General features: G+C 49.7%; 1 protein-coding gene across 1 annotated transcript in view; it reads left to right on the forward strand.

Moving 5' to 3' along the window:
- Positions 1-4660, forward strand: part of GASK1B (golgi associated kinase 1B) — a gene marked incomplete at its 5' end in the record, with an annotated part of 32008 nt that extends 27348 nt beyond the window's left edge. The window contains one exon of the mRNA XM_006164183.2: positions 2501-4660. Within this exon, the coding sequence (XP_006164245.2) occupies positions 2501-2708 (208 nt within the window). The remainder of the gene's footprint in view (positions 1-2500) is intronic.
- Between the last annotated feature and the right edge of the window lie 6126 nt (positions 4661-10786).

The raw sequence follows: 10786 nt of genomic DNA on the forward strand, positions 1-10786 counted from the left end.
GGGTGGCTGTGGTGGGATCGTCTGAATCTCCGTCCTAAGACGTCCCTGGGTGGCTGTGGTGGGATCGTCTGAATCTCCGCGTCCTAAGACGTCCCTGGGTGGCTGTGGTGGGATCATCTGAATCTCTGCGTCCCTAAGACGTCCCTGGGTGGGTATGGTGGGATCTTCTGAATCTCCGCGTCCTAAGATGTCCCTGGGTGGCTGTGGTGGGATCGTCTGAATCTCCGTCCTAAGATGTCCCTGGGTGGCTGTGGTGGGATCGTCTGAATCCCTGGGCCCCACTTGGCGTTAGTGTGCTCGGAGAGCCCGGTCCATCCACTTGGCAGTGCACAGGCGTGCGAATGCTCCTGTTCTTTCCAGGAAGCTTTAGCTTGAAATGCGCTATGAGGAGGGGTGGGTTAAAGTTGAGCCTCCTTTGAATATAGAATTTTCACAGTGAAAAGAAGAAAAGACTGCTGATCTCAGATGTATGCGTGAGTATTCTCTTAATCAGTGTGAGGCACAGGCAGGGCTATTTCTCTCTCTTTATGTGAAGAGAGACACAAGAGAATCCCTCCGCCTTTCGTGGAGGTTTTTGCCTTAGAGTACCTGTGCTTCCCTGAGAGAGGGAGGCAGAGACAGTGAGAAGGAAAGTGAGAGCTCCCCCAGGCGGATGGCGGGGGATGGCCATGCCACAGTCCCTTCTCCATCCTCCTCCCGGGATCTGGGACATGCATGCACACGCACCCAGCATGGTTTTTAAGCCACTGGGTCTGGAACCCGAACTGGAGCCGCCATGTAGGAGTTAGTGATGTAACTGCTGTGCCAGCTGCTGGCCCGAGATGCACTGTTTTAACAGTTCTCTATCACACAGTCCCGTGGCTAAATGAGTTGCAGGGCCAGAGAATGTATAAATCATGGATAGTTCATGTTTTTACAGCAAAAATCCTACTTAATTAACACTATAGACACTAGATCACTAACTTCTTCTGTTGTCTTTTTAAATAGTTTATTTTCATTTGTGACGAGGGCACTGCGCATGCCCGGCACGTGCTCACGCTGCAGGAGAGAGTGACTCCCCATAGGCCCCATTGCACCACCAACGGTGCCCCCCCCAGGCTTCCAGCCCCAGGGTCTCGGGCACGTGTGCACCCAGCATGTGCTTACGCGGACCCAGGGGTCCCAGCCTGCAGTCGGCCGTGCAGTCCCAGCACGCGGTTCAGTGGGCTGTGGGCTGCGGGCCGCTCGGGAGGCCGGCTATACGGCCACTAGTTCCATGGCACAGGCCTCCAGGAGACCCGGAGCACCTACACGCCTTATTTAACCCCTCGCATACGCAGTTTCATCAGGCGTGGCCCATCGTGGGCCGTCGGTCTCCGCAGCAGAAGTGTCTAAGCACTGACTCCATCCAGGAGCCTTGGGAGGGCCGGTCCCCACTGCTCTCATCAGGACTGGGGAAAGGTGTTGAGAAGACCTGAGGCTTCTTCCAAAGTGTCGTCTTCAAACATTCAAGGGCCCTTCAGAAAGTCCACAGTCTAAGAACTGAAGTCTGACTTCGTTTTGGCTGGGGCCAAAAATGAGAACTGTACTACGCCAAGGTCTTCATACTGAGCACTCTCCCTCCTTGTTCTCGCTGCAGGTTTTAAGGTACAACTCGAGTCCATTTGAAAAGGTTACTGTTTAACCCATATTTTTATTGTGCTTTCACCAGCATTTTAATAAAATCTGGAAAAGGCCAAATTACGGGCATAGCAAAATAGGATTCATCATTTTGCACTTGCCAGCTTCCTCGGACAATGTGTGTCTTAGACCCCTCATTTTCATGCTTTCTAAGTGAAGAGAGGAAACACCACTCATCGGGGACCCTGCTAAAGGCCTTAGCTTTCCTAGAGAGATGCTCCCTGTGGATGCCCTGCCCTAACACTTCACTGACTTTAGTTGAAAACAGTCGAAGACTGCTGTTGAGACTGCTGTTGAGTAGACGCCCCAAATCTTCAGAAGGCCAAAGGCTGAGCCGAATGAAAGGCAGGTCTTATCTGAGCATCTCGGACGACTCCCCACCTCGTGCAGTTCGGATGATCTCACACTTTGCTCAGGAAGATGCTTGACTGAAATTTCCTCATTTCCTTCTCATATTTTCTTGCGTAAGGCTCTACTTTCACGCAGATGAGGGACTATGCTAGCTGACAGAATGAAGGGTTCCCGTGGCGAATGGAGTTGAAGGCTAAAGAGTGCCCTTGCCACTCTAGTAGAATTCTCCCCAACCCCGTGTACCTCTTGGTCTGCATGCAGTGGCCTGGGGAGGGGTCGGCAGGTCAAGTCCTGAACGGTGCAGCACGTTCAGCCCGTCTGAAAAGCGTTCTTCAGTATTGTTATTAGGAGGGCCAGTTGGGCCGAATGTTCGGGTTCTCAAGATACCATTTGATAGTGTGATTTCTGGCTGATCAAGGCAGAGCAGAGCACCTGGTAAGGGATAACAGGTCCAAACCACTAAGAGTGAAGCATCATTTTATCCTTTCAGGTTTCCCGAGTCTGCGGTTTCTGTTTTGAAGAGCCAGCACTTACGGCAGAAGCTCCTTCAGTCTCTGTTTCTTGATAAGGTTTACTGGGAAGGCCAAGGAGGCAGACAAGGGATTGAGAAGCTCATTGATGTCATTGAGCAGCGAGCTAGGATCCTCACCACCTACATCGCCGCGCACGGGGCCCAAGTCCTGCCCATGAACGAGTAGTGAAGGCTCTCTGGCCAGAGGGCGAGAGAGATCCGTGCATTTTTGTTTGTTTCTGTATCAGGTGCATCGACCTCAAGGCTTTCGGGGATGAGACAGTGCAGATGAATACATAAAAAATGGCTTGACCAAGCAGAGTGATGGGCCTGAGCCCCATGTGAGGCTTCGAGAGGTTTGCAAAGCAGCTGCTCAGAAAATAGCTGTGCTCCCTAACACCTGTGTGCGGGCCTCAGCATCTCATTAGGAAGGGCTGCAAGCATTGTTTCAGCTAGCTTTGTGGGCCCACCCCGTCTGACAGAACAGTGTGAACCACACATGCCAACTCTCTGACCATGGCGGCTTGTGCTGTGTGACTGGTCTGCCCCAGTGTTACCGGTAGGGTTCCCGACCTGTCCCAACACGGCCCCTGACTTTGAACATAATTGACGGACTTTGTCATCTCTGAAAGCTATAAAAACAATGTGAGAATGTTTACAATACATTCTACTGTCTTGCCCCAGTCTGTCTGTCAGCGCTAAAACACACCCACTTTCCACGTTCTGCTCAGGGCAGCTCCGGGTCAGTGTGAATCAGAGCGATGCAGGACACTACAATGAGGTGGGCTTTAAAGTGCCTACAGGCTCTACTTAGTGCACACGTGTTGATCAAAACGTCAAAGCAATAATGTTAAGTAGAAGAGAACATGGACCACGCAGTGAGGGCCACTGGCTCTCCCAATCACAAGGAGTGAGGGCCACTGACTTGCCCAATCACAAGGAGTGATCCATTGGCTTGCTTAGTCACAAGGAGTAAGGGTCATTGACTTGCCCAATGAAAAGAGTGATCCATTGACTTACCCAATCACCAGGAGTGAGGGCCATTAACTTGCCCAATCACCAGGAATGAGGGCCATTGACTTGCCCAATAACAAGGAGTGAGGGCCATTGACTTGCCCAATCACCAGGAGTGAGGGCCATTGACTTGCTCAGTCACCAGGAGCAAGGGCCATTGACTTGCTCAGTCACCAGGAGCAAGGGCCATGGGCTCGCCCAATCACAAGGAGTGGAAGCCAGTGGATCCCCAATTCCAAGGAGAAGGCCATTGGACCACCTAATTTTGACCTTCCAGGCTCTTGTTCTCACCTTTCTTCATGTACCTTGTTTCTTGGGCTTCTCTGGGAAAGCCAGTCCTTGGACCACCCACCCCTTGGGTGGGCCTCCGTCTGGTCCCCTTGCTCAGCCCGCCTTAGCCCTCCCCAGTGTATGCTCACCTGCTATTTCTGGGCTTTCTAAGTTCCTTGTTTTCTCCCTCGTAAATCATCCTCTCCATGAAGCAGTGCCTTAGTAATGTCTAGACCTGCATTCCCCCTGGATGCGCCACCACCTGGAGGTGACTCTGGCAAGCAGCCTTCCCTTATGTTGTCAAGGGGCATGTTTGCATTTCAGGGAGCTCTTTATAGACTTCCCATCATGGCCCCCGTTGCAGTGGGAGCGAGGTTGTCCAGGCTGCTGAGGAGTGACTTCCATACCACGTCTCTGGCTGCTGGTGGCGGGCAGCCCGGCCCTGCCGCACAGTGTCTCCCTTGGTCGATCTGACACCAGCTGTTCCCAAGTGTGCCGCGTTCCAGGAGCGGTCCCGGAGCCCAGCAGACCTCAGTCACCTTTGCTTTTTTGACAGTGGCCAGTGAATAGCTCGTGATGGGTTATTCTGAGTATCCAGAGGCCGGGCTTTTAATGCTCAGTGATATTCTTCAGCCCTTGCTTGTTGAATCAGTGAGACCCCTCAGCACACTGCAGGCGCACACAGAGGACGCCGTGGCGTGGTCCGCACAAGCATAATATGCGTTTATTTATAACTCGTAATGAATTCAAAGTATAATAATCTGCCTTGGCAGACATGCGCAAGCCTGCTCTTGTGTGACTTATTTTCTTTAAGCTGATGATAAGAAAATAAATATGTATTTTAAAAATCTGTAATAAACCATTAAAAATGAAAGACGTGTGCCTTTTGTTTTGTGATAGGTGTTTTCCTTTTAGCGTCCAGAGCAAAGTGTGGAGGGGCAGTGCCTCCTTTGCCCACCAAGGAAACACTGCATAGAGGAGACCCTCACCGGCTGTTTGCGTGTGGCTGACACGTCGCCAGTAATCGGCTGCTCTCCCTTGGTGTTTTGTTGTCAGTATGGGCAGACTAGTTAGCATACGTCATATGGCACAGGAAATGATTTGATTTTTGATTTATTTTTCTTTGCTTGGGGTGCATCTTACAATTATGTTTACAGTTTTCTTTATAGCATTTGTAGTTACTCAGTTTATCAGACGCACAGGGAGCTTAGCAAAGTATAAAGTATCTTAACCTTATCCTCAAAATATGTATGATCGCTGAACTTTTATAGTGGCTTATTCGTCCTGTTGGATAAACGTCAAGTGCCTTTGATGCACATTGCAGTATATATCATTAAGTAAGAGTCTCAGGTGTGGACTCATTTACACATGCCTCATGCAAGTCTAATGTGTAGCTCAGCACGGAACGAGGGAAGCACAATTATAACACTCATCTGAAAATGAAATGGAAGTTGTACATGGGTCCGATTCAGCTGAGAAAGGTGCTTAGCTAAAAGTTGAAGAGAGTAGTTACGAATCAAGAACCTTCATTTGTGAAAAATAATTTGATGTGACTGGTCAGACAATGATCTGAAACCTGCGAATGGTCAGAAGACTGTTACGGGTACTCTCAGTGTGAGTGTCTGCCCCGAGGCCCCCAGCCGTGCTGCAGGGCGGAGATGGACTTGTAGGCTTTTTTGTCCCGTGGAGGTATAATTCTTTTCTGGTAGAAAGGTAACCTTACAGGGAGTAACTGTTAGACATTAACCAGTGCCACATGTAGCCCATCAGACTTACCATAAAGCTGACTGCAAATGTTTAGCTTTAAAAATACTTTTTAGGGACCAGCAGATGGCATGATGGTTACATTGCTGGACTCCCACGTAGCCGACTGCAGTTCAAGCCCCAGACCTGGTGGCTTAAGCTTCGTGGCTAGGATGTGGGCATGTGTTCCCAAGATCCCGAGAAGAGGGTGGAGGAGAAGGGATTGCAGTGTGGCCATCTCCCCTGGGGGGTGATTTCTTGCTTTCTGTTTTTCTAGTGAGCACACACACCTTACAGCAAAAATTTCTCTAAAAATAAATGAATAGAAATATTCTTTAGATGTTTTCCCCATCTTGCCGGTTCCCTACTAGGTAATTCTGTGAATAAATCTTTGAGGTATATTCACTTTACATTCAGGTAGGAATCAGAGTTCTACGCTCCTGAAATTTTTGCTTTAATAAACTTCTGACCACAGACTCGGATGATCTTACTTGCTTGGAGGTCATGATTTCAATGTTTCAGTTTCACGTAACAGACGTCAGAGCATGGAGTTCCATGGTTATATGAGCCCTGAGATCCACACAGACACCAGCACCTGGCACCAACACTGGTTCTCCAGAAGGGGAGTGAGGCGGAACGGGGTGGGGGGGGGCTTGCCTTGGTTTACAGCAGCCGGTGGCCTGGAATCTTCAATGCTGGGACGGACTGAGTTAGAACTTTATCAGAGCTTTCCCATTGACAGAGATAAAACAAGAAACCCAGGTTTATGACCCCTGAAGGTCTCACACAGACATTTTCATGCGTAGTCGTAATGTGAAGGCACACTTCCCAGGGAGCTTGCAGGGAGTGCAGTAGACAAGCCGCCCGTTCCATGAAGTTGATGGTCACACCCCAGCCTCGGTCAGGAGTCTACTGGGTGCTGTTGGCCAGGTGGACACGCCAACTAGCACACGAACAGTCCGCTGACCTGTGGCCAGGCTGTAAGTCAGATCCTGAGTGGTGACATTTAGGGAAGCAGGGAAGCGTGTCCTTCAAGGAACGTTCGAATAGGTCCCATGCTGTCCCAGCGGCATTTAACCCTTCAGAGCTCAGGATTTCTGGGGCAAGGTCCCTGAGCTCACAGCCCTTCTGAACAGCACTGCCTGTCACCCAGGGCGCTCTCAGAACCACGGGCACTCACGTTCGGAACCTGCTCTCCTGGGTCTGTGGTTTCCCGGGGCAAGAATGTTTGTTTTGCAGTGGTGTATTTATAAAAGATGAGAAATTATACCATGTACTTGTGGACAGAAGTCTGACTACTTTTCCTATTTTTCCAAAATCTCTTCAAAAAGGGACTGGGGAAGTCACGCCCACAAACATTAACAGACCATTTATTTTCTATTAACAGGATTCTTCCGACCTCCTGTCCCTGGCATAGTATCTTTGAGATGTAGATTAAGCCTTTCTTTAACTAAGACATTCCCAAGACACAGATCTTCCTTTCCAATCACTGACCTAAGAATTTGTGGAACCCACCTATAACCTACAAGACCCCCCTCCCGCTTCTACATGTCCCTCCTTTTTGAGCCAGACTAATGGGAAATCTTTTAATTAAATGTTGTCTGTCAATCTCAAAAGCAAATAAAAGGAACCTCTGTACATGATCACCCCGAGAAAAGGCATGTATGCCTCTTCTCCGGGCTAGGTCACACGGTTGGCTTGGAAATAAACCACATTAATTATTAATTTTACAGTTGGGTTGGTTCGTCGTCGACATACTTTCTTTTAAAGAATTATTTTATTGAACATTATTTATTTTCATTTATTTTAATTTGACCAGAGAGGGACAGAGTGGGAGAGAGAGAGAGGGAAAGTGAGAAAGCAAGCCACCAGGTCTGGGACTCGAACTGCAGTCAGCCATGCGGAAGTCCAGCGCCCTTAACCACCCTGCCAAATGCTGGCCCTTCTCTACTACATACTTTCAAAAGGTCTTCACCTAATATATTTTAAAAGTCTTGTTTTTATACAAAGGCAAAAACTTAGGTTCTGGAAAAATGTCTTAAGTACTTTATTCGCTAGTGAAATTGTGGGGCCTTTGGCTTTACTGAGCACTTCACCATTTTTAATTCATGTATCATCCCCGATTCGCTGACATCCACTTACCTGTGCCGCACACTCCTTTGAGGTTATTTTTATTAATTCTTTAACTAATTAAAAATTATCTATTTGCCCTACCAGGACCCCAGGTAGTCACCATTTAGACAGTTTCGGAGTACGAGACAAGCCACGTCAGTGTGCACTCTAAAATGAAGTTCTTTGATTTGCTGCAGTGGTCTTTCTGGGCATTACCATAAAACTCTTGGTTTTTACAAAACGTTTTTTTAAACACATGGATGGACTTTTCTCAGTGGAATTATTTGGTTGACATTTATGCAAAGAATGACGCCCCCACCCGCCTGTCCTTTGGTGTCTTGGAGGAGCACTCTTACTCATCTTCCCTCCTGTCCCTGCTCCTCACACGCAGCTGCCTTATGTCAAAATCCGCATCCCCGCTCACTCCTGCGCTCTCTGCTCCTCTGGGGTATGGCTGTGCTGTAAGAAAGGCCAGACGCAGGCTGCCATCAGCCTAAAAATGCACAGGGGGAGTGAGTGAAGGCTTCGGAATCCTTTCTCCAAGTGACTGCTTGTTGCCATATTAGTTCAATATATTTTTTTTCATTCTAGAGAGAAACCTGTTTACCCTCATGACTCCAGAGTGTCCTCAGCTTGTTCATAAAGACATGCACGATTACATGCACATTAAGTAATCCCTATGCATCTTCTTTATAAAAAAGTAATCTGCTGGGAACCAGCAGTTAGCGTAATGGCTATGTCACTGGACTCCCATGTAGTCAACCGCGGTTCGCGTCCTGGACCCGGTGGCTTAGAACTCAGGCCGGGCGCGTGTGCGTGTGTGCCCAAGATCCCGAGAGGAGAATGGAGAAGGGATTGCGGCGTGACCATCCCCCCTGGGGGGTGATTTCTCGCTTTCTGTCTCTATGTCTCTCTCTGTCTGTCTGGGGAGCGCACGCGCCCTATAGCGAAAATCTCTCCAAAAAAAAAAAAAAGTAATCTGCTTTTCTTAGTGTCCGGATTTCTAAGGCTTTCGAGACAAAGCGTTAAGAAAGGAAGAACCCCCTCATCGGAGGCGTTAGCCACAGGCTGCAGCACTGTGGGCTCTGCTTGGTTTCAAGGCCACTGGGCTTGAGGTGGGGCCGGTCACTGAGAGGGGCTGGACAGCTGTGAGTGTGCAAGAGGTGCCAGTGGCTTCTCCAGCTCCAGGACCGAGCCGTTCCCTGGTTTGTAAAGCGCCCGGTTTACTGGCTCAACTCCTGCTTAGGAGAGCAAGCTGTCTGTTGAGCCAGATCCTGTGCTGTGTAGCCTCGTTTCAGGCCCTCGGGACATTAAAAATCGAGGTCAGTATTTTTTTAACCCTATGGTGTTTCTATTTATTTATTTTTAATAAACTGTGATCCAGAGAGTCTCTAACTTTTTGAGAATATGGTATGATTACGCGTGCCAGATTCAGATCTTTTTAAAGAGAATTTGAAATAATGTCTAGCTGCTGGGGAGAGTCGGTCTTCCTGTGTTTTACTCATGGGGCAAATGACAGGACCGAGCATTCTGGCCCCTGTGGCCATCCTGTCTGCGGTGAGTGTTGCGACATCTGCTTTGCTGGTTGCAACGCCAGGGTTATTTCAGCAGCGAGAATGCGCTGTGTCTGCAGAGGGGCCACAGGGCGGCACCCACGGTAGCAAATTCCTAGTGAGAGGCCAGTTCCAGAGACACTGCACGGCAGCCCCAGGCCTTCTCAGTCCCACAACATGGGGCGTTCTGGGGCCAGACAACCCTCTGTTGGTGTCTGCAGCCTCTCTGGCCTCACTGCCAGCTGCAGGTAGCCACGGCTCCTCCTGTAACAACCCGGACAGTCTGCAGACAGACGGTGCACACGGCCGCAGGAGGCGAAGCCACCTCCAGTTACCCAGGGCTCTAGATGGAAGGCCCTCTGTGAGAGGTGGCCCACGCACTGTCCCCTGTTGCCTCGTTTCTGAGGATGTTCCCTTGAAATTCTTGTCAGGACTTAAGGCCACATTGACGGAGGCCGAAGGGGGCGGGTCACGGAAAGAGCACGGGATGGGGGAGAAGGCCTTGGGCCGGAGTCCTGGCTGAGGGATAAATCAGGGGGCACGTGACACTCAGTCTCAGGACTTCTCAGGACGGGTCCGGTGTGCTGTGCTGGATGGTGGTACAGGGCCTGCCCGGCTTTGCGTCTTCCCTCCCCGCCCAGCCTGGTGCCTGAAGATGCTTCAGAGCCATCAGCCCTCGCCCTGCAGGGACTGCCACTGGGAGTAGAGGGGAGGTCTCCCTCCTGCAGGGAAGGAGGAGCAAAGGCCCCAACAGAGAGTCCCCAGGAGTGCATGGAAAGGGGATGAAGTCCGCATGGGCAGGGGGACGCTGCACTGACAAAGCGGATCGTCTCAGCGCGAAAGCAGCCGGACGCAGCTCTCATTGCACACGAGCCTCGCAGTGGGCTGGAGGGTGCTGCCCGTGCAACCCAGAGCCTGCGCAGTTCGAGTCCCGGCTCACTTGACCACCAGGCCGTGGGGCTAGCCCCACTCTTCCTTCATTCTTCGACTTTAATAAATTCTCAGAACACACCTAAAAGTTGACTTTTCAGCATTACTTCCCGAAACACTGTGGGATGAACGTACTTACATATTTTTTTCATTTTGGGAAGATTTTACAATATAGGTTTGAATGTACTGTTGGTCTGCTATGCATTATGTTTTCTTTATCTGCTTATGGTATTGTGTTCCCACAACATGCACTGTTTCTTCATTTCTCTTTCTCAGAAAACGTCTGTCCTCATTCTTGCTGCTTTTAGTTTCAATCTAATTATTTTATCTTCATTTTTTTTCCTTTTTGCTTCATCTTTTGGCATTTTACTATTAAATTTCTGTATCTTTCATTTCTAAACTGTTTTTGCAGAGTTTTTAAAAATATCTTTGAGACTGTAGGGAGGGAAGGTTCTGAGACCATGAACTGGATTTACATTAAATTAAAAGCTTACTTCCTCGGCTGTACTAGGAGGTAGAAGTCCCTAAGGGTCGCCATCATCCCCTCTCCGGCCAGGCCCAGGCCTCTCCCCAGGAGACGCACCCTGGCGGCACGCACAGCATGGCGTCCCTGTGGGACCTCTGTGTGGGGCAGAGCGGTGTC

This window comes from Tupaia chinensis, unplaced genomic scaffold (genome assembly GCF_000334495.1).
Source record: "Tupaia chinensis unplaced genomic scaffold, TupChi_1.0 Scaffold143591_1, whole genome shotgun sequence".
NCBI lineage: Eukaryota > Metazoa > Chordata > Mammalia > Scandentia > Tupaiidae > Tupaia > Tupaia belangeri.